This window comes from Fistularia commersonii, chromosome 12, assembly GCF_037954325.1.
Source record: "Fistularia commersonii isolate RoL2024-O1a breed Wild chromosome 12, RoL_Fcom_v1.0, whole genome shotgun sequence".
NCBI classification, from domain to species: Eukaryota; Metazoa; Chordata; class Actinopteri; order Syngnathiformes; family Fistulariidae; genus Fistularia; species Fistularia commersonii.
The window spans coordinates 9,535,245-9,559,066 of record NC_141295.1 but is presented as its reverse complement, the minus strand read 5'-3'; the positions used below and the strand labels follow the sequence as shown (position 1 = coordinate 9,559,066).

General features: G+C 40.4%; 2 protein-coding genes across 20 annotated transcripts in view; one reads left to right on the top strand and one right to left on the bottom strand.

Annotated features, from left to right (window-relative positions):
- Nucleotides 1-3,508, top strand: part of ank2a (ankyrin 2a, neuronal) — a 72,373-nt gene extending 68,865 nt beyond the window's left edge. For all 5 annotated transcript variants that reach the window (XM_086156909.1, XM_086156911.1, XM_086156908.1 and 2 more), the window contains 4 exons: nucleotides 323-406; nucleotides 517-675; nucleotides 761-934; nucleotides 1,448-3,508. In XM_086156909.1, the coding sequence (XP_086013035.1) occupies nucleotides 323-406; nucleotides 517-675; nucleotides 761-934; nucleotides 1,448-1,462 (432 nt within the window). In that variant the 3' untranslated portion in view covers nucleotides 1,463-3,508. The remainder of the gene's footprint in view (nucleotides 1-322; nucleotides 407-516; nucleotides 676-760; nucleotides 935-1,447) is intronic.
- An 834-nt stretch (nucleotides 3,509-4,342) lies between these two features.
- Nucleotides 4,343-23,822, bottom strand: part of camk2d2 (calcium/calmodulin-dependent protein kinase (CaM kinase) II delta 2) — a 37,834-nt gene continuing 18,354 nt past the window's right edge. Inside the window, exons 3-22 of one of the 15 annotated variants that reach the window (XM_086156912.1) lie at nucleotides 23,079-23,138; nucleotides 22,027-22,081; nucleotides 20,203-20,268; nucleotides 19,265-19,337; nucleotides 17,852-17,954; nucleotides 17,576-17,659; nucleotides 17,310-17,404; nucleotides 16,859-16,981; nucleotides 16,597-16,680; nucleotides 16,300-16,342; nucleotides 15,320-15,360; nucleotides 13,302-13,361; nucleotides 11,896-11,940; nucleotides 11,345-11,393; nucleotides 10,918-11,016; nucleotides 10,620-10,640; nucleotides 10,182-10,257; nucleotides 9,997-10,091; nucleotides 6,641-6,869; nucleotides 4,343-5,899 (exon numbers count right to left, since the gene is read on the bottom strand). In XM_086156912.1, coding sequence (XP_086013038.1) covers nucleotides 5,896-5,899; nucleotides 6,641-6,869; nucleotides 9,997-10,091; nucleotides 10,182-10,257; nucleotides 10,620-10,640; nucleotides 10,918-11,016; nucleotides 11,345-11,393; nucleotides 11,896-11,940; nucleotides 13,302-13,361; nucleotides 15,320-15,360; nucleotides 16,300-16,342; nucleotides 16,597-16,680; nucleotides 16,859-16,981; nucleotides 17,310-17,404; nucleotides 17,576-17,659; nucleotides 17,852-17,954; nucleotides 19,265-19,337; nucleotides 20,203-20,268; nucleotides 22,027-22,081; nucleotides 23,079-23,138 — 1,505 coding nt within the window. In that variant the 3' untranslated portion in view covers nucleotides 4,343-5,895. Of the gene's footprint in view, nucleotides 5,900-6,636; nucleotides 6,870-9,996; nucleotides 10,092-10,181; nucleotides 10,258-10,619; nucleotides 10,641-10,917; nucleotides 11,017-11,344; nucleotides 11,394-11,895; nucleotides 11,941-13,301; nucleotides 13,362-15,319; nucleotides 15,361-16,299; nucleotides 16,343-16,596; nucleotides 16,681-16,858; nucleotides 16,982-17,309; nucleotides 17,405-17,575; nucleotides 17,660-17,851; nucleotides 17,955-19,264; nucleotides 19,338-20,202; nucleotides 20,269-22,026; nucleotides 22,082-23,078; nucleotides 23,139-23,822 lie in introns of those variants that run through there. The other 14 variants (XM_086156914.1, XM_086156918.1, XM_086156915.1 and 11 more) reach the window with 14 other exon arrangements.

Below are 23,822 nucleotides of genomic sequence, written 5' to 3'. Positions count from 1 at the left end.
TCTGTCACTCGGTCAGGAGCTCAGGGTGGAATTTAGAATTCAAATGATGAAATGTTTTAACATCACAATGGTGAAAAAGAGAACAGCTATTCAATAACTTTGCTTGCAATACTGATTGCTTTCTGAATGAGCTTTCTGTTGCAGTGAAAGTTTTGTGACTGTTGTTATTAACTAATATAACCCCTTTGATTTTATTTGCAAAACTCAAACTTAACACCGACTCACACAGAAAATACAAAGGAATCCTTTGTGCTTTTCAGTTAGGATTTTTTATACTCTGCATAGTTAAGACACTATTATTTCTGTATTTCTTTATCTACAGGCTGAAGCAATGATTGATCTCCCTGCCCAGTCTGTGACCGAAGAAACATATAAAGATGAAAATGGACACATTGTCATCAGAAGGGTAAAAATGTGCCTTATATTATCATTTACAAGCACATATCATATGCTTCAGGACTGTGACAGTTTGTTGTTTATTCTAAAAATGACTTTCCACCCCCTGGCCCTCCTCAGGTTACACGTACAAATATTCAAAAATGTGTTTCCCTGGATGGTGCCGAAGGTATCTCCGCAGAGGGCCCTCACCAGGGGTCCGTCAGGACCGCAATAGGTGATGGATCGTCAAAGATCATGAGGCGGGATGTGTTAAAGAGTGACGGAGACCATACAGAAGTATGTGTTTACGTACCGTCTATTCATCATTAACCAATACCAGACTCATCCCTCTTTGCTAATTCATTCTTTATTCGTGAACTAGGTAACATTCCCCGAGTGTCGGGGTTCCCCCACATCGCAAGAGGAGCCGTCTGAGTCCTGCACGCTTAGTTTGGAAGAAAGTAAAAAGGTGGAAAAAGGTGAATGGACAGTGACACACCAAAGTGACCCACCAATGGCTTCAGACCTCCCATCAGCTCAAGATGACTTAAAAAAGGTTTGTCAATACTTTTATTACAATTGCTACGTAACCTTGATTCCCAATTTTAGATTTTGTTTTGATTTGACGCAAAGTAAGAATACCAACATAGAAATAAATGCGAGTGTAAACAAAGTGGCTTGCGTGCACATATTTATTTGGACCTTGAATTTATTATTCTCCCGCTTCGTCTTTTTGATTTAATCCGTTTTTATATGTATAGCAACTAATTTTCTCTGCTCCCCCTTTTTAAGCCACAAAGATTTTTTTTTTCCTTTTTTAACTTGTTCCGCTGAATGTGAGCTTCCTTATTGATGTGGTAGAAAAGGGATGCTGACAAAGACAACGGAAAGAGTTGTGTGCGTGCCGATTGGGTATGTGTGTGGTGTGTGTGTGCGTGTGTGTGTTCCTTTTTCTTTTTTCCCTCAAGGACCAACATAATTATGCAGATTTTTGCACACGCATCTATGTGAATGTTTTTCAGCGATATAGCTAACTACTATCCCATATTTTTCTCGCCCCCCTCTATAGGGCCCACAGGCATAAGGGTCATACCCTCAGCAGTGGTGAAAGGATCTGGGTGTCCGAAACAGGCTTTATTAGAGGATGTGAACAGCCCCGAAATAGGGGCAGAATCGAAATGAACTCCCATCAGCCGCTACAACAGCTGTTTCACCACAACTATGAGGAACAAAATATTGACGAAAACAAGGCAGAAGAGGAGGAAGATAGAGGAATGTGCTACATTTTCCCCACCATACCAAGATTCCTCCTTATCCTGTGCTTTAGCCTCCCGAATCCCAACGTGCACCGCGCCGCCTCAACACTACCACAGTCTTCCCATTTAAGCCCCGGCAGAAGAACAATCGCTCACAATCAAGAGTTTCTTTCTCTGCCTCATATTATGTGTTACTATTTCTTCTATGTCTTTATTTTTTGTGACCAAAGAACCCTGTTTTGTTTTTGTTTATGTTAGGATTTTGTGTGTGTGTGTGTGTGTGTGTGTGTGTGTGTGTGTGTCAGAATCTCGTCCCCGGTACTTCAGTCTGTGGTAGGGCAACACGAACAACGCGAGAAAATCCAGAAATGCTAGACACACATCAGTTAACTCGAGAACCTCCCGACGTTATAGAACACTTTATCCGTAAAACACTCTCTGAGTGGGTGCTTGGACTGAAATTCAGATTTCACACTTCACTGCCTCTCAGCAGATATTTCTAAGACATCCCTTAGCATCCCACTCAATGTTCTAAACCGCTTTTTTTGATTCGGGTGGTCAAGATGTCCCATGGAGAAAACCAGAATCTATTTACACTCAATGTAACTGCTGCTGCTGCTGCTGCTGTGTTTTGTGTAGGCTATGTGTAGTCTGTCTTTTGGGCATTATATATTACCTATTATGTAGACAATACCAACATCTGTAGCCTAGGAATTAATAATCACTCACGTGAAGTAGAGCCGGCATGACTAATCAACATCTGCCATTACAATCCTGGCATAAACTGCTTTGTAGTTTCATGGATTTTTTCCCTCTGCATATCTTTTTATTTGCGTATATGTGTGTGTGCTTGTGTTTTCTATCATATTTTTGGGGCCATTTTTTTCTTAAATTGTCGATCTTAAAGCACGAATGGCCGAGCGAGTGAGGGGAAACTGTGAGAACCGAATGTTTGTTTTCGAGTTTTGTTTGGATTTTTTTTTTCAAAGCTAATGACAGTAATGCCAGCTGCTTTGAGAAGATTGTGTGAAATATTTTTAGCTGAATTTTTTTCTTATTCCATCATCTTTTTTTTGTTTGTTTACTGCAGTAGATCCATTGACCATAAATGCATTATTTCATCTTTGTATGCCAATGACAAGTTTCAATTCAGGTTTTCTGAATGAGACCACATGCTGTTGTCCAACATAATAGTTAAAATTTTAAGTTCCTTTGTTTGGCTTAGTTTTAAGAGAATATTTTTCCTTTCTTGGTCTTTTTGTTTGTTTGTTTGTTTTGCCCAGAAAGTGTCTGATGAGGTGTTTTCAATCCTGTTAGGTGTTTCATTGTGAGCGTATGAGTTTTTGAGTGTAGTAAAAGATTGTGCACTAATTTATGTCAGCAAAGAAAATAACTATTTATTTTACACAAACCGCATCAAGCTCTCCTGAATATCAGGAAAGACCACCTTCTTACTTTTCGTGCACAGGACGTGAGGTGCGGTTTCTCTTAGCAGGAACGGTCTCATTTAGCCGGGTCAAACAATGCATACGTGATGGCGACCTACCAGATGCAAGCGAAATGAGACAAAAATATACCATTAATCACAGCTCAGAACCTTGCTACCGTATGTACCCAAATAAGCATTGTATTTATTTCACATGCACTCTTACTTTGTAATTTAGATAAATGCAATCTAGTGGAAGTTCACTGTGACAGGTATGCTTTTGATTTTAAAAATTAGCATCCCTTTTTCTGTGACGATGACAGTTACATACATAGAAAAAAATATATCTATTTAGGGCATGTATTACTGTTTCAAAATCCAAAAAGATAAAAAGAAAATGGCTGCAGTGTGTCTATGGTTGATCCAGAATAAAAATCTACAAACAGTTTCCTGGATTTGCTTTTGTCTTTAAATTTGATACATCTCTTAGCGGTACCACCTTTGTGCTCTCAATTTGATTTCATCCCTCAAATTTGATGTAAATAAGTAAGGCTGTAAGCCAAAAAGTAAAAAGATATGCATTTCTTTTCTTTCTTGACTTCACATTGAAAAGTGAGAACTATGGAGAAAAGGGAAAAAACAATGACAGCAAACTGGTAGTCAGTTGGTTAACATTTTTCAATAAATAATGAGATCCACAGTCACAGGGGCATTAAAGTTCATTAGCCATCTTCATCACAAAATATCGTTGCCAGATGAAGTCATGTCAAGTTTTGTATAAAACCTAGATACCGAGATTAATCAGAATAAGAAATACTTTATGGATCCCGAAAGAAATTGAGTGGTTTCAGATGCTCCATACAGAAAGAGATAAATACATAAATAGGAAGAGATTTTCAGGAATAAATAAAGATAATAAAATAAGATAAACAAAAAAATACAAATGGTGTCAAGGTTTTAAATAAATAAATTACAAAGAAAACATAATGTGAAAGGTAGATGAATGTATATACATAAGTTAGGGGAAGGATTATTTATTTCTAGTTTAGATAGAAAAGACTAATCAGTATTGAATACCCAGTAGAAAAAAGCATCCTATAATTTACAGTGTATAAAACTAAGACAGTTTAATATATGTCGTGAATCTACATTTGCAATTTTAATTCCATTTGATATTTTTACCAAACTATTTACATAAACAAAGCAACTTTCAGAGATGTTTTCCTCCATGTGTACCACCCCGACACACAAGACACAGGCAAAATCAAAATCGCAGTCAGTATTATACTTTTTCAATTTATTGATTTATTTATTTCTTAAACATTGTAAGCCAGCCATTGCCTTTTGGCAACAGGTACACACCACAGAAGGATTGGTGCATTGAATTGACATCATACGTTTTGTCAAAAAAGAAATATGTTTTGTATATTTCCCATTAAAAGAAGAGACACACCAATTGAAAAGAGCAAGCAGTGAGGTTGACGAAGACACTGGCATTGTCCTGTGGTGGTCCGGAGACCACTGGCTAGTAGAAGTACTCATCGTCAAGGAAGACATCCGAATATTAATTGCACTGTATCTCTCTCTTCTTCATCTTTTTGCCCATCTGCAGCATTCCTCATCTTTTCTGCCCCCTACGACTTTAAGTGAGGTTGAAGATTCACTGAGCCGTCTCCATTGTATCCGCCTTCCCTGTGCAATTGGCAACATGACACACTAGAAATGACGAGGAAAACATGACAACGGAAATCCTACATACTTAGTACAATACAAGTACAAACATTATGAAAAATGGGCTAATTTTTTCACCGAAGTTTTATACAAAAATTGTTGTGTGTTTGTTGAGTGTTTTGGCGACCGAGTCAATATTCACTTTGGATTTGTTTTTTTTGTTTTTTTTTTTTATCTGGGCATTATCCTCAAGGGTGTTCTTGCTCTTACAATGGTTCCATGATACTGAAGGACATTATAAACGTTTTGGACAGGACTGATGCACAACATTAACCAATGCAAACAAACAAGTCAGTGATTCACAAATCAAATAGAAGATATAGTATCATATGATCTTACTCACAACAACCCCCCATGCACTACAGAATAGTCTTAATTTATCATATATTACATATATGCTACATTCTCTTAATTCTTATTTCACTGATATAAAAGCAAACATATTTTAATGCAAAGTATAAGTTGCTCTGACCTCTTTACATTTAAATTAGCGTTATAGATTGTAGTTGCACAATTCATACAGTATGACTTAGCTCATAGCAAACATAAATGTAGCTCATTAACTGGATCTTACAGAAATCATTACTTCCTCTGATAGCAGAAATAGCAGTTCCAATGTTTGTTTGTGTTTTCATCAACAATCACAATGTATATACATCACCAGAACAAAAGCAAGCTCAATTTTTAACTTTCTGATCTTCCCAAATGTTTTTGTATTGCACACACATAATTACACATAAAAATACAGAACTAGCTTTCAGGAGAAGTTACAGTAGAATATTTTCTAATTTAATTTATTTAAAATGCATACCAAAACATCTTAAAAAACAAACAAAATGTTGTCAATATGGTCATTTCATAATGTCCTACAGTGTGCAGCCACCTGGTGGTGGTTTTGAATAATGTCCATTGAGAAAATGCCATAACAATAAAATGTACTTGTGTCCGGTGCAATGTCATGTCCTTATAGAAGGGTCAGAGGTCAGAGGGCAGTTATGGGTTGGCTAACTTAACCGCCCTATTCACACACTTGCTGATGATCTTTGTTGTTTTTTTTTTTGTTGTTGTTGTTGATGTTGTAGTTATTAACACGATGATACTCCATTAACTGCAGAGATGGAGAAAGAACAATGTATCATATGAGGTTCCACCATTTAACACCCAAAGGAACCCTTGAGTTAAAAAACTAAATAATAAATGAAATTTAAAAATGTCACTTCTGTGATTGGATGTCTTAAACTACAAAAATGATTTTAAAATGAAATGGAATAATACATTATTTATGAATACATTATCAACTTTACAATTATTTCTTGATTACTTACTGATAAACTTTATTGCAACATTTGATTTTTCTTTATATAGTCACATTTCTTTGGAAATTCAATGACGAAAATGTATGTAAGTGAATTCCCTGTAATTTTTTTTTGCAAATTGTAAAATCCATTTCCTGCCAGCTCATCTAACTGCAGTTACTCATCTAATTTTCTGGCATTATATCCGTGTTCTAAAATGGGTTTTTGAAATAGACGATGACAACAGACAGCAAAGGAGAACGGCAGCAACAGAAGCTGAAGACCACGGCGTGTTAAGTTGATATACATTTACTTGAAATCTACAAGAAATACTATTGACGAGCAGTTGAAATTCACGTTTGTCTATTTTTGCTCATCACAGATTCAATACAGTTTAGATAATAAATATTCAAATAAAAGATTTTTACCTCCCTCAAGATACCGTAGGATGATTATAACATATCCCACAGTGTCTGTCTAGAGACATGTAGCCACTAGAGATGAATAAAACAATCATTTCTACTCTAAGATTCCCAAATCTGTATATTTCTTACTGAGAGGGGATGCTAGGTGAGCCGGAACGATGAAAGTGAATGTTCTGCCACTTCCCATCTCGGCGGTGCCACACGCGGGTTTCCTCAGACTGCATGGTGCGGGGCATGCCGCCGCTATCCATGTACTGTGTCAAACGAATATAGGCAATACAGGCTGCATTTTCCCCAATTAGATGCACGTGCGGATTTAAGAGGATAGTGTGCACTGGTTTGTTCCCTTTGGACAGGGCTGAAAATTAGACACAGGAGAGATTAGTGTGAGCAAAATGCATCGTACCGCAGTAGCACAGACACACACTAATGGAACAAAATATTCCCCTCTCGCTTTCGAAAATGTGCACTGGGCTTAAAATTAGTGACAGGAGACCTCAAATACTCCGTCACAGCTGTTCAGAGACAAAAGACAGAGCTGACTGTGGTATTTGGAGCATGTTGCCTTGAAGAATAGATGAAATAATCACAGAGAACCAAACTATGCATATTGGAATAACTAACTGACTTGCAACGATGGCTACAAACATAACATTTGTAAACCAGATTATTAGCAACCGTTATTCATTCATTCGCTCATTAGCATTCCTACATATCCTGCATGTAAGGTCTTGCATTGGGCAAGAAGCAGGGGACAAACCCCGGACTGGACGGCAGTCAGTCACAAAATTCAAATGTATTAACAATATATGTGTTTTTTTCAGCGACCATTGATGCGTGCTTATGACAATAGAGCGCAATAGACGCAAGAAACGCAAACCACGTGGTAGAAAAACATCCATTCAGTTCATAAGGGAGGGAGAAAGCATAGACCTATGACAACAACAAAAAGCAGCCTACTTGCAAAAAGCAAATTCATGGGACATGAAGGTAGAGATGGGGGAGAGGCTGCTGTTTCCCCGGATAGTCCGGTCAACCCTGAGGCTGGATGTGGTAGTGTGATCAGAAGAGGCAAATAACAGGACCTCTTCGAGTACCGCAGGGGGAAAAGACTGGCAGGCATGGCAGTCAAGGTACGCTACAGAGGGTTTCCTGCACAGCTAGTATGGGGACTCCTCACCGCCATTGGAATGACTGGTAGGGAGAGAAAGATAGCAGCTTGCAAGATAGGGGAGGCAGCAGTAAGAACCTTACACTGATTATGGAACAGGAGGGAGGAATTAATCTGCAAGGAGGTAAAGATGGGCAGTGACTTGGCCACCACTGCTGACCTGCTGTTGGGACAGTGTTACAGCTCAGGGTTGAAACACCCAATAACGAAAGGTCTGATGACGTCAACTCCTTTTGACCGAGACTCAATTCACTGACGGTGAAAGTAGAAGAAGATGCATTTTTTTGCTGTAGTTACATTCGATTCTGAGTTAATTTGTTAACAATGAGTAGATTTGGGCAAAAGAAAAAAGGTCGATTGGTTCGATTTTGACTGGAGGCCTTTCTATATGGGGGGGTTTGCATGTCCTCCAACGTGTCTCAGTGGGTTTCCTCCCGGGGTTCTGCGGTTTCCTCCCACAATCCAAAATCATGTGAAATCCTTTTTCTTTAAAAAAATAAATAAAATTAAAAAAAAATAAACACAGGCTTTTTAATACATTTCCTATGGGTTCCAGGATGGCTTGCGCATATGGGCTTTTGTCATTAGGTAACCTGCTCCAGATGCACGTACGGCATTCATCATTACATAATCTGCTCAGGACACGAAAGGGCGTCATTTTATGATTTTAAATGTTTTTATGGCAAAATAATCACTTCCTAGGGTGCTGACCAACCAGATGATGGTGTTCTGTATCCTGGGCTCTGATTGGCTCAGTAACCGCAGCATCGTTCTCTACATCTCCTGTGCATAGCATGAATTCAGCATCGTGCCCGTGCATCGTCCATTTCACATCGATGTGCAATCGCCACTTACAGTGTTACTCTGCAGTTGTGTTTATGTGAATTATATAGAAAGTGTTTATATGAGTTTGGAAGAGGTTAACAAGGGCTGGGGTGAAAAAGGTTAATAAGAGTGTGGGAAGCTTTAAAATATATATATATCTATCTATATATAGATATATAGATAGATATATATATAAAAAAGATTCCCACCCATTACACTCTTATTAACACTCTTATTAACTTTTATATATATATACGTATATATATTAAAGCTTCCCACCCTCTTATTAACCTTTTTCACCCTAGCCCTTGTTAACCTCTTCCAAACTCATATAAACACTTTCTATATAATTCACATAAACACAACTGCAGAGTAACACTGTAAGTAGTAATTGCACATCGATGTGAAATGGATTCTTATTAACTTATTAACTTTTATGTATATATACATATATACATACATATATATATATATATATAATTATATATATGTGTGTGTGCGTGTGTGTGTGTGTGTGTGTGTGTGTGTGTGTGTGTATATATATATAAAGGTTAATAAGAGTGTGGGAAGCTTTAATATGTATGTATATATATTATATATATATCATAAAATTATATATATTATAAAATGAAAATATGGACGCTAAATTCTTGATTTTCCTTTTGCGTGGTTCTGGTATGGTACCCCCGGGATAAACAAGGGACTGCTAGTGATGTACCTTGACGTAACTTCCTTGAATCTTACTTGGCGAGATGGTACATATTTGTGTTTATCTCGCCAGTCATTGGTTACAAGTTGTAATGCTATGTAATTTTGAAAAGACAAGTGTAAACTGTGATGATTGTTTAGTCACCTGTTTATTTACCGACTGAATGGGTCACCACGAGTCACCATTGCAAAAGTTGCCCCCCCCCGATAATTTCTCCAGGAGCTACCAATGGCTCCAACCCCCTCTCCCCACCAAACCCTGAGTGCAGGATAAGCAGAATAGATAATGAATGAATAAATATTTAATTTAACTGTTCGGTTCATCTGCCACAGTGCGACCAACTGAAAGATGCCCCGTATCAAGCTCAAGCGGAGTACTCATGCATTAAATATGGAACAGAAACGCAGGTATTAGTAAACAGGTTGATGAAATATTTGTTTAGAATCTCCAGCGTAGCATGAAAACCATCAGCTGAAGCGTATTAATGAGTAATAGATAGTGCTGTATCATTCAAGGTGAAAATTCACTTTTTGACCTTTTTGGCTTACGGTGCTGCGCCAGCTTAACGGGCTCCGACAAGTCCAAAGCTATGACAAATTTCAAATGCACCTCACAGGTACCTGTTAGATTTTAAATTGTGAAACACAGCAATGACTAATAAAGATTGATCATTTATGAATAATCAATCCATATTGTGGTTTAGGGTCACCTGCACCTGACAGAATATTGAGAATGCTTCTAAGTAGTATTTGTTACCCCAGGTTACGTCCTTGAACTTACCATTTTCGAAGTAAAAACGGTGGAAATCATGCCCTTCCACTAAGTTGCCGAGAGCTTCAGGCTCAAAGGATGTCAGGCCAGGATCACATATCTTCCTGTTTCATCAAAAGAGGATAAAATGATCATGAGAAGCAAATATAATCAGATTGGCGGATCAGATCACTGAGCATAGAGAGAGGACTTACGCATATGCCTCAAAGTCTCCATTGTTGATAGACTCAATCAGCTGCTCGGTGACTTTGATAATTTCCTGTTTACGGGCTTAAACGCAAAAAAAAGAGAGCTTGTCAAATGTCAAAAGTAATGCTCAAGGGCCACCGCCATCTGCGCTTTCAAGCAGATGCGAGTCAGAGGTTAAAAAATGAAATCTTAGATCGGATGAACTCTAGTCTACGGATCAGCACGACATCAAAAACTATTACAAATGGAAGACACTCGAAAAAGGAGGATTTTGCAAAAGGTTCTGTGGTTTTGCGTCCGTGTGACAAGAGCCATATGCCTCCCATGACAAATTATGATACTCTGCGACTGGAATGCAGGATGATGCAACTCCAATCTACAAAGCTGGGAATGAACAACTGTAAAAACCAACACTCAAAACGTTACAAAAGTTTGGAAATTACCTTTATTGTTATTGGTGCCAGCTGGGAGGGGAGGAGGGGGGGGCGTTGAAAACATTACTTTATTTGTACAGCAAAGAAAATAATTAAAGATACAGAATGTTTATAAATATGCATTAGCAAACCTGATTGAGGTATGGAGCATCTATATTTAAATTGGAAAGAGGTCAATAATGCCATTTAAAGGAATCGGGGAAACACACACACTCGCAGAGCGAGAGGTTTCCTTCGGAAATGGCCGAACAACAGGTGGGGCGGGGGTGGGGAGGGGGTCATCTCCCTCGTGCGGGGAGGGACTTACTTTGAAATGAGGAGTTGGGAGTCTGCCTGGACTCAGACATCTGTGAGGAGCGGCTCTTAGAGCTCAAGATACCGCTCACTAAGCTGCCCAGACGCAGGGCTGGAATGGGTCGCGTGGAGGGGCGAGCGGTTGGGTGTCAGAGTGTGTTGGGTGAAGGGGAGGTAACAGAGGTCAGGGTTTTTTTTGTTTTTTTTTTTGAACAGCACATATGCATGAACAGATGCGTGTGTGTGTGTGTTAGGGCGGGGGGCAGGGGGTGGATATTCTTGGCAAGACATGAGGGGGGAGGGGGTAAGCAAAAGCAAAGTAGACAGATAAAAAAACATTTAGTGATAATGAATTTTTTTTCAACAGAAAAAAAATGAAGAAAAACATAGGAAGGAGTGACGGGTCTGACTGAGATTCTGCAGCTGACAGAACTCCCTACCTTTCACGTCTTCATCTTCGATGGTGGTGTTGGCGCTCTCGACCGACTCCTTCAAATATAGTAACACACGTTAGACTCCTGGAGATTTTGTTTGTGCATTTGTTTGAACATTTCAAATACAGTGTTGCAAAAACGTGGTTCATATTAAAATTCTTTAGAGGTAAAATTTCAACGATTGTTTTAGTCACAGCCTGAAACAGCATGAGTCATGCGCTGCTGCAGCCGGTTGCTCTAGATGACATATTGGTAGCGTCCAATGATAATCCTGCAGGAGAAGATCTGAGCAGACTCTCAAGGTCAATCGTCAAATGTTACTTGGTTGAGAAAGAAATCAGAGATGGCTGCGTAATTATGTTTTTTATTTAAATGTAAGATTTTTTTTTCTGACTTTTAATCTCCCCTTTTTTCAACTGAGTGTGAAAACATAACCTTCAATACTTAATTTCTAGTCAAATTTTATATGTCATAAAAACACAGTACCATAAGCTCTGACACTGATTAGTTTTTAAGGTAAATATGTTTGATGTGACAACGGTAGAAATTTGTGCTACCTTGTTGCCGTCCACAGGGTTATGGATCACGGTCGTCTGTGGTTCCTACAACGTGTAAATGGGAGCGTGTGTAACTAAAAGGAGTCCAACACATGTATTACAGCACAGAAAATATTTGAAATAAAACACGCTGTGTAGTATCAATGTTTCTGTTTGTCTATCAGTCAATACAATGCAATCCATATTTCTTTTTGTGTATGTAAGTTTCTGTATAAATGCTCACTGTGTGTGTATGTGTGTGGGTGTGTGTGTGTGTGGGCGCGCATGTGTGTGTGTGTGTGCGTCCATGTGCACATTTGTGCATGTGCGTGCACATGCACGCATGTGTGTGTGCGCTTTCGTCTTCTCATCAGCCTTCGCCAATGACCTTCGGTTAAACCGTGAGTTTCGATCCCAGTGACCATGTCAGTCCCTCTAATCACTCTTACAGATTTCACTAGATTATACACTAGATTATAACATTATTGTGTATGTATGTGTGTGTGTCTATGTGTGTGTGTGTGTGTGTGTGTGTGTGTGTGGGTATGTGGGTGGGTGGTTGCGCGCACACATGCAAGGATAAAGACGGATAGAGAAAGAGAAAGATGTCATGTGCCTGCGCTCATGCATAATCAACAAATGAGAGGACAGAGTGTTCAGCAAATGAGAGGACAGAATGTCTTTGACATCATGCAGAGCACCAGTCACATTCTTTCATGCAGCCAGCCAGTCAGCAAACACTGTGCGCCGGCCAATCGGGGGTGACCGAATGCCTTGAGAGTAGAGAATCACAGTGAGACAAGCAGCTTCGCGATCCAGCCATGCACAGACAAACGGTATTAGAAGCAAAAACTGTAAACACGCCAGCTTTTCAGGAACCAATCATCTTATGCGTAAATCCTAAGGGCGAGCGCGTCCATTTTATGACGGGGAAATAAGTTTAAATGCAGAGGGGAATGGAGAGAGAGGGGTTTCAGCAGGAGAGGTTGGGGATGAGATGGAAGAAAGTCATGTTTGAGGTAAAGGTTGCCCTTAATTCTGAATTTGCGAATATGTAAACGCTCATGAGTGATAAACCAATCCATCAAATCCCTTCAATATCTATACACTATATGTCATGCATGCTCTCATAATTCAGATGACTGAACAAACACATCAATCTGAATCAAAAAAATACATGCTCTTGATGCTTAGCCGTGTCACATACGGTGGAAAAATGCTGCAACGTAAAACACTATTTCATTCAGGGATGGCTTAAAAAATCAGGTAAATAGTAGATCTAACCCCCTGTTATCACACCAGGACATAGTTTAGACAGGTGGTATAGATCTTAGGTGTGACAGGGTGAACCTGTACCTCCTCTGCTTTGGGGTGATCATTGGAAAGGGGGGGTCGATGAGGGTGTGGATGTTAGTGAGTGTGTATACCAGTGCGGGGGCAGGGCCAGTGTCTTTTGGACTGGTCACTGTGTTGGCTTTGTTGTTGACCTGCAGGGGGCAGTGTAGAGGGTATATGACACATACACACTTGCAAACACACACACACCGGTACAATGACGCTTTCACTCCCCATTCAGTTGGGAAAATGTGCAGTGCAAAATGAGCATCACAGTTGTACATGTGCGAAGGAGAGATCCGCATTCGCAGTGGCTAAGAGCCAAGGAGTGGGCAATTGCTCGGTAGATTTATACAAATATTGTTTTTGTTTTTTCTTCTAAAACCGCATTTTCTAAGAATAAGAATAAGAGTAATAATAACTTTATTTATCCCGAAGAAAATTGTGGTGCCAGAGTTTCATGTGAAACATAACAATAATAAATAATAGTAGGAAATTGTATAGACAGTAAAAAAAAAAAGGGGGGGGGGGAGAGTAAGATATACAAATAAAACTATAAAGTGTCAAAGTCAAGGCTATAAAGTGTTTTAAGGTCTTAAGTACAAAGATTTTGAGATTCCCTGCGGCTGAAGGGAGAGGAATTAAAAAGTCTGATACAAAACAATTATTTTAGGAGAAAATATTTTAGGTGGTATAAAATACTTCTAACAGTTTGTGAGTAAGATTTGTGATTGTCCAATAATATCCTTTCAAAAGTTCTTTCCCATTAACAACACACCTTGGAAATGGGTGATGCTGTGCCAAAAAGTCCTACTTCACTTCGAAAGGGGTCTCAAAAGAGTTATTTGAATTTATTTTGAAGAAGAAAATTGCAAGAAAAAGGCATTTCTTTAAGGCGTGCTACTCAAGTCCTGGACTTCTACTCGGCTATGGAGGGCTCTGATTCGAGACATGTAGTCATTTTTAATTCGTCCTCAGACTCCAGCTGATATAAATTATGAAATAACATATACAAAACTGATATAAAGTTCTTTTTTGTTGGATCTTTCACAATATGCCTTGATCACTGGGCATAAAAAATTAATGTCTTTTTCCCATGATGAAATCCAGGTCGTGCGAGGACAGGCACGGTGCGCTCACCAAATGTCACGCTGATTCACTTGCCTGTCCTGACTCTGAACTCAACCTCAAAATTTGTGAGGTGACACATAATTTGACGTGGGCTTAAACAAAAGGAGACTTGAATTTTAACACGGACTAAAGGTACACAGACTCGACAACGCCGCCCCGGCTTTGTTTTAATTTCTGCTTTTGGCACAAAAGAACTTGTGAGAAGGGCACGTGGGGAAGTTGTAACCGAGGTAGATCAATACTGGTGTCGTATTTGGTGGAGGTACCTTCTGTATTTAATCTTTGGTGAAAAAACAATTCAACAAAACTAAATGCAGACACACGCCTTGTTGTTCCTTTTTTTTTCTAATAGTGTAGTTATTTGACAAAAATGGAATGAAGTCACATAGATGAGAGATAAACAGCTTGGAATGGAACCTGCAGTGAGTAAATATTATCAGCCACAGCAGAACCCGATCACAGTAACACTGATTCCAGCAGTGTATTTAGAGGTCCAATCTCAAACTAATGTTCATCAATAAAAAAAAATAACAAAAACTAATATAGTCATGCAAGTATGGGCACACATCATGTGTACTGCTGAACACATGCAATTCTGCAACAAGTCTTAATTTCAGATTGACCCCCAAACACAAAGAGATAGAATAGAACGCATAGCCATGTATTAAATATTACATTTTCTCGAACTATAAGACACGGTTCACTAGTAGACACCGGGGAGTATTTCCAGTATTAGGAAATCGAGTATCAAAATAAAATTTAAAAAAAAGTAACTCTGCGAGGCTTGCTGTGCTGGAGATCAGGCTAAAACAATACCAACCCTTGCCCACTGCTTGGAGTGACTGTCCCTGAATGAGGATTTATCAAAGTGCACGATGCATAAAGATTCCATAATAAGGCTCCTCAGAAGTTGCATCACACATATGCAATAAACACAGAATTTTCTTTTTTTTTTTTTTTTTTATGCAAAGGCCCTCACCTTCACACCGTCTGGCTTCTTGTTGAGCAAGCTCTTGGCTGCTGCAGTGGGAAGAGAGAGATAAAGCACTTCAGCAGGAGTGTCAGTGGAAAAAACAAACTGAAGCCTTAGACTATGCTAACATGCAGCAGGCATGTCTATCCAGTGGGCTTATCTACAAAGTGATCCATACAGGACTGTTTTCAAACTAGTACTAATGGTACATAGTGCAATAGCTGTGTATTTATTGAGTAACGTAAGGGGAAATCTATCGTTCGTGTTCACAGCCAATTACAGAAACGTGCAGTCATCTATTTGACAGTTAGACGTTCAAGTCGCATTTTTATTTTGCGGCATTAAGACTATAAAACCGTCTTTACGTTTAAAAATGCATTCTCCACAGTTAAAAAAAAGAGCCATCTGATCTACAATATGGCACTTTTTTGTAAACATGCAGGAGAAATATGGACAACCAAACAACTCATCCTCATGCACGGAAAACTAAACATAAGAGCGTGTCTGTTAAAGCTGAATCCCACCCAATTCCCTGTCATTGGAAAAAATCTTACCTCGAATTGATACCACAATCCAAACAAAAGGAAAGGAAATCGAAAAAAAAAAGGAAGAAACTGATGAATAAAAAGGAGACGCAAACACGAATGCACTGCACGTTAGGGAAGGAAGCTGGTAAAAGTTGAAAAAGACTGAGAGGTCGAAGAAAAAAAAAAAGCATGCAAAAGAGTATGGAAAAGAAAGTGAAGGAGCAGCAGCTAAAATAGGGATGATAAAGAGATCATATCTTTGTGCAAAGATCTAAATCTAAAAGGCTTTCGAATCTCTTATCAGGTGCTTATAATCTGTTATAACAAGGATTCCTGAGAATATATTCACAGAAAATAAAAAAAATAAAAATCTCTAAGCCTTCTTTGTTGGTATTGAGACTTTTAGCTCATAAGATGTTTCGGGGACACTGTTCGCCAAAGGTGGGGTGGGGGACATACCTGAGAAGTTTCTTGTGACCAACAAAGTGGTCAATATGGCTCCCTGGAGTAAAAGGAAAGACAGAAAGAAGGTATGACGATGGAAGAAAATGGGAATAGATGGCAGAGATATTATATTAAATGTTATTTTGGGGCTTTGAGTTGGATAGAAGAGCTCAAGGGAGGAGCATGAGGAAGGTTTTTTTTAAATGTGTAGTATGTCTTGCTGGAGGGAGAGAGGGAGAAGTGGAGGAGGGAGATCGCTGGACGATATGTTTTATATATAGCCATGAATACGTGGGATCTTCAAAATCTCACCTTAAGTTTCCTCCTTGCGTTGAATTTCTTCAGGCACTCAACGGTCTCCTGCCTGTGCATCATGGAAGCTACAGTGGACCGTTGCTGCAGAGCGAAAAAAAAAAATTAAGCTACAGGAAGATGAGAACAAAACAATAGGTTTCAAAAAAACCTAAAGGTAATTGAACAGGATGAATTCCAAAAAAGTGAGCGTCGGTGCGTCTTTGTGTGTGTGAGAAAGAGAAACAGGGGGAGTATATATACAATATAAAGAGACACATACACAGATCCAGGGATGTTTGAGCGCTTCTGCAGCGGTGATTCGTTTACTGGGATTGATGGTTAACATCTTGTTGATCAGATCTTTGGCCTCAGGAGTAACAGTGTCCCACTCCGGGGATGGAAACTGTCAAACATAGATAATAAAATCAATAAATTAAAAACAAAATCTCGTAGCACGTCTGTTGCAAGAAGGCAGAGCGGAAAACGATGAAAATTGGGCATGGGAGCGCTTTGTGATGATAACGTAAAGAGACAATGCAAAATATTAGCCATCGGCTGTTTGTGGTTTAAACCTTTTTCAGTAGTGAATGTAATCATGAAAATACCCAAAGTGAATGTAAATTTCAAAACTGAAAACTTTTTTTTTAGAGATTTATTATTTATGTTGACATTTCAACCGTGACTTAATAAGTAGGCTGATGACCTCACTTTAAATGTATCAAAATACGTACGTCATAGGCCCCAGCCTTGATTTGCTGGTAGAGGCGGTGCTGGTCCTCATCCCAGAAGGGAGGGTAGCCCACCAGCAGGATATACAAAATCACACCTGCAAGGATGTTACATGAGAATACAGATATAAAACAATAGTTTTGGACAAAATATACCATAATGCAATGTCTTAACACTCCTGATTGATTGAGGCAGCAACATCAGAACCACAATCAATAGCTGCTTTACCATTATGGTCACGCAAATGGGAGAAGCGGGAATACTTTACCACAGGCCCACATGTCCACTGGTTTCCCATACGGGTCTTTCCTGAGGACTTCCGGAGACAAATATCCCGGGGTGCCAGCGAAACCTGCAGAGGTGGTGTGAGGGGAGGGAGAAGATGCAGAACGGTGGGTGTGTGTGTGTGTGGGTGGGTGGGTGTGTGGGAGTGTGGGGGGGTCGGGGGTCACAGACCATGCTGTCGGTCTGCAAACTAAATAAGGGCTGGTTTGAGCGGTTTGCCAACCGACTCGGATCGAGAAATCGATGAGTGGATACTCACCGAACCATGCCTGCTGGTCCCCCTGCACCTCGATTGCCAGCCCAAAGTCAGCCAACTTGACCGCCGCCCCCTTCAGCTTACTGGCCAATAGAAGGTTCTCAGGCTGGGGGGGGCGGAGTCAAACAGGTTAGAGGTGAGAGGTCACACACTCTGGGATCAAGCCGCCACCAGACACAGATCTAAAATCAGATTAGCCGAACCAAATCCTAAAACTCTTAGGGGTCAATGATGCTAAACTGCTCTTAAATCAGTGTCACGGGCAACTCCCCATTTCTGCCACATGAAAGACAGTGACAGACATGTGCATGACACTCAATCTCAGCATGACCATGGAAAAAAAAATCCCTTCGGGAGTTCTGGACATGTTCCCTCAGACTGATGGATTCTGAAGGAGTGAATTGGTTGCAGACAGAATGTGCTTGTCCACAGGAACTCCAATGTAATATCATATCTATTAATGGGAGGAGAAAAAAAAGGCCACACAGGAGAAAGAAAGATACAGGGGAGATGAGGTGTCACAGGAGATGTGGTTGTAGAAAACAAGTGACTCAGGCATATAGGGGGCGCAACAAATAAAACCCACACAGACTTTGGTATGATTGTAAATATATACAAGACTAACAGGAGGACGCATTACTAAGTCCACACATATAGAGATGCAGAAAGGTGCTTATTAACCTCGGACTCGAAACACAGACACGTGAAGCACTCACTTCATGTCAGACTGGTTGAATCGACGCAGACACTAACTAACAATCAGACACATTTACAGAACAGTGACGGATAAATCCTTAACGTAACAGAATGTCTAAAATAAACACCCTCAAGCGCAAGCCGATAAACCACCGTGGTTAGTCATGTTTTTGTTTCTTATGCCACAAAAACATTTTCACAATGATAATGAAGGAAGCTTTCCTCTACACAAACACACTTAAGAGAGATTATAATATATACTACCATTGGAATATTGATGACAATAGAAACTCTCAAATCGATATTTATTATAACCATATAAATGCCTGTCAGTCCTGAATTCCCGGTCCATAGCCGCTTCTATTACAAAAACCGCCAAACTACAATTAGAACGACACACCCGCTACAACATATAAAGATTCCGGGAAGGAAGAATGTCAAGGTAGTTACAGAATAATAGCTCTTAATCTAGACACAAGCGTGACATTTATTGCGCAAAGAAAAGGAATTACCTCAATTAGTATCTACCTCAAAGGAAAGGAAGGGCCTTTACGTTGCGTAAGAGGGAGTTTGAAAAAAATCTAGTCTATAATTATTTTGCCGTGTATAAATTGAAAAAAATGATGGGTGCTTGTGAAAAAAAGATTCAAATCATAGTTGTTTTTTTTTTTTTGTACGTCGCCGTCTATACGTCCATACCACGGGAGGGAACACACAAACCTTGAGATCCCTGTGGACGATGCCATTAACATGGCAGTGATGGACGCTCTCCAGAATCTGCTGTATGCAGTGGCTGAGTGCAGGGGCACAATGGCGGGAGATAAATAAGGATGGAAATAAAAGCAAGGTGGCAAAGAAAATAATGGAGGGAGAGGCGGAGAAGAGGAAAGAAAGACAATTATCCGGTGGGAGGAGAAGGGGAAAAAATCCTAAAATGGCATATCGTAGCATTGCGTAGTCACATAAGCATTCTACACAAAATCTAATGTGACAGAAGGCTTACGGTATATACAATACAGTATACATATATATAAATACATTCTCTCATTTGTCCTCTCTCTCTGGGGGGGATACAGACATTGTAAGGTAGGTTGGTATGATTAATAACCCAGGCGATATGCCATTAATCACTTATATATATACAGTATATTAAATATATGACGCTCAGAGATCCCTCAGAGACATATCATACCAAATGTAAATTGCAGAATACAAGGAAATATACATGGCTGTTCTTTGCAGTAAATAACTAGTTGCTTTTGAAGCTCATAAAGAGCAGGTACTCCATGAAAGGTACTCCATAAATATATTTCTTATCTGAATAAGATTTTTATCTTTTCAATTGATATAGCAGAAGTTTTTTAAGTTTAATTTAATTGACTTTTTTGACCATTTCTGGCTGAACACAATACAAATTAGTGACTCTAATTACTGGACAATAAGAAGTATAATGAAATGTTTTATTTGTAAAAATGTAATTTATCAAAAAAAAATCAGGTAATGCCTCCATTCCTATTTTTGCAAGAGTTTGACACAAACCTGAGGAACAGAACTACGGGTAAATGACGTGTGTGTGTGTGTGTGTGTGTGTGTGTGTGTGTGTGTGTGTGTGTGTGTGTGTGTGTGTGTGTGTGTGTGTGTGTGTGTGTGTGTGTTACCTGGCATCGGCCTCGCTGTAGTACTCCCTGGCTACAATGTCCTCAAACAGCTCTCCCCCTGTAACCCTGTCACAAGAGATAACATTGCAGGAAAAAAAAAATCTGTCTCCTTGCATTCCAAAGTGAAAATAATTCCTGGATTCGGTGGTATAAACAAAACTCTTGTGGGCAGCTGTATTTACACCATCGCGATGAAACTAAGATAGTCCTTTGTTAGTCCCATAATGGGGAAACGCACAAAGCAAACTAAGTTGCTTATAAATAATTGTAAGATGGATTGCTACGGATCAGCAGTAGGACACAGACTCAAAGAACCCCGAACCAAAATAGACAGGGTTTGAAACAGCAAGTTTACTTTCTTCAGGTGAACGGGGACACGCAGATCGTGTAGTGGAACGCTCGGCAGCATCAGGCAGGAGGATGCTCGGCAAGAACCGGAAGAGGAACACTGGGCAGGAACCGGCAGAAGGTGCCAGCATACAACCAACCATGGGGAAGGGGGGCTAGGTGAAAGGCGTCAACATGCACTGACATGGGAGAAGCCTGTCGGGGATGAGCAGCTAGGCGGAAGGCAATAGCATACACCTAAGGGAGAGGGCAGCCCGGTCAGGGACGGGTGGCTAAGCGGAAGGCACTAGCATACACCGCTGAGGGAGAAAAAGTCTTGTCAGGAACGAGTGGCTAGGTAGAAGGCTCAACCATGTACTGACGAGGGAAGGCCGGTCAGGACGGGTGGCCAGGCAAGAGTCACTGGCGTACACTGACAAGGGAGAAGCCCGATCCGGGACGGGCGGCCAGGCGACAGGTAGTAGCATACACTGAAGGTTGAGGGAAGTCCAGTCGGGGACGGGTTGCTCGGCGGAAGGCTCTAGTAACACCAAAAAGGGAACCCCGGTCAGGACGGTCAGCCAGGCGAGAGTCGCTAGCAATGTTCCCTCTAAGCTGCGCAACTGCGCAATTGCGCACTGCTCGCACACGCTCAGCGCACAAGAAAACCTATCCAGCGCAGTGAGCGCACTGCAGATGAATTAGATAAATAACATTTTTTTCTGTGTACCATTTTGCTGTGTAACTCAGTGAGTGACAGGTATGCGCCAATCATACGATACGATGCAATTACGCTACGCAGCCAATCACGGCATTGACAGTACTTGCGCACATGCTCTGCCCATACACACTATATAACAATAATAGCAGTGTGGCGGAGTTAAGTGACGCTAATGCTAACATGCTAACCCCTTATCATGGCGAAACGATCGAGCAGTGAATGTGATTCGTCCGCTCAACAAAAAAACAAAATAAAAAAAGAAGTGTTTTTTTTAAGTTGGAATGGGTGGTGGGGTGTGTGCAAATACAGGAACCAGCGGTGAAAGTGGGTGAGATTTTTTTTCCTTTTTTGAGAGAGAAAGGTCTGCTCTGCAAAACATGCAGCGAAGCTAAAGTAGTATGATGGAAAATTTTGGACAAAATTGAAGCTATGATCTCAGGTGTGATACTGATGTGTGGCCACAGCGTGCACGTCTAAAGTTGCTCACAGTGGTCCTCAGTGTGCTCAGCGAGGTTGTCTGTATGCCCAGACATATGAAAAATTAGAGGGAACATTGGTCGCTAGTGTACAACTACAAGGAAAAGGAGCTAACTGATTGCAAGTAACCAGGGCCAGCCTTGTGCTCCCAAGCCACAGCAATATATGGCAGGTGTGCGCTGTGTGTGTGTATTTGTGTGTTTGTGTGTGTGTGTGTGTGTGTGTGTGTGTGTGTGTGTGTATGTGTGTGTGTGTGTGTGCGCACGCTCATGGAGCTGTGCTTGTCAGTGTTTACTCACAGATCAAATACCAAATAGTGGAACCCCTCCTCTGATATGCTGTCATGGAGCCGTACTGTCGAGAAAATGTAATGAAAAATACAGGCCAGGGGAAGAAATAGAGGAAAGAGGTAAAGAAAAGAATACTGTCAGTACTTTTTTAACAACCCTTTTTAGTTACTGAGCCACACAGATTTGGACCTGGAAATCAGATGCATGTGAGATCTGTAAAATGAAGTGCGAAATCAGGTGTAAAAATTAGATTTTAAAGTTTCTACCTCTACACGATGCAGTAATCCTACAAGCTGTTCATTCCGAGCAAAATTGCCATCACATAATTACCATCCAATCTGACTATGGAAAAACCTGTTTACAGAAAAAGTAAAGTTCAGAAATTAGCCCTTTGAGGTCAGATTCAAAATGTATCTTGCAGGATGATGCAACTAGGTGTAGGCCATGAGCTACAAAAATTAGTTGTCTGAAACAAGCTGCGACACAACATTCAATCATTCATTCATTATCTCTAGCACTTAACCATGCACACAGGGTCACGGCAGGACACATTAGTATTTCCATATACGCACACACAGCAGCGATGTGGGAGCCTTCATTCATTCATTATCTATTGGACAGGGTCATTGGTCAAGGCCCTGGGCCAGCCCAGATAAAGGGTCATGCATAAAAGTGTACAAAAAATATTCCTATATTCATGCCTAGGGACAATTTAAAGGCTTCAATTAAACTGTGCATGTTTTTGCACAGTTGGAGGAAACCAAGGAGCCAAAAAGAGGACCTCTCAGAAATGGGGAGAAACATGCTCATAATAAGTGAAGGCCAAGGCATCCATACATTTTTGATGATGGAGAGTGGACAATTTGATATTGGATACCCCAGTATGGACCTAACACACACACACACACACACACACACTCACATGCACGAAAAACACCATCACCACTTGCTTTTTGTATCACAGTAGAAGATAAAAAACCCAAAGCAAGAGTCACCAGAATCAAATGTCTATGCACATGAGTAAGCGGTGGTTTGTGCCCATTTGAAATTTCGGGCCTCACCGATGTTAGGGTGCTTTAGTAAACGACAAATCCTCGCCTCTCTTTCCAGCTTCTGATGATCTGGTAGAAAAACAGAGGAGACAAAAAGGGAAATAGACAGGTGGGTTATTTTTAAAGCGTTGACTGGCTATCTGAATAATCTGATGTGAACTTGGCTGCACAGTAGTTTGGGTGTGTTGAGGTGCCTGACGTCGAGCGACACCATGTGTGTTCAAGCAAGCCGTGCCCGTTTGCGTCCACTCAGCTCCTTTCCTTGTCAGACGCAAAGCGCTTTAACAAATGTAATGCGAATCGATATGTTCCTGGTTGGGATCTGGGCAAAAGTGAGGAATGAGCACAGTAAATGGCTATAAAAAGGTGCACATATTAGACACTGCAAAGAGATCCTAAAATGCACTTGCAGGGTCTATTCATTGGCTATCTTAAAGATTAAATTTCAGAGTTTGAGAATAACCCTTACAAAGTGCATCATAACACATTAGTATACGGAACAGACCAGTTGGACATTCATCCATTCATTCATTCACTGTCTTTAAAAGCCATCCCTGCCAATCACAGGTCATATTAGCTCCCGCGTTCATGCCGTCGGACAAGCTGGAGTCTTCGATTTATCGAACCGCATGTGTTTGGGAGAAAGAGCCGGGGAAACCGGGAGAGATCCACAAACCAGGAGCCTTCTGGCTGCGAGTCGAGAGCGCAAACCACTGCACCACTGAGCCGCTGCAGGGGACCTTATGCTTAGAT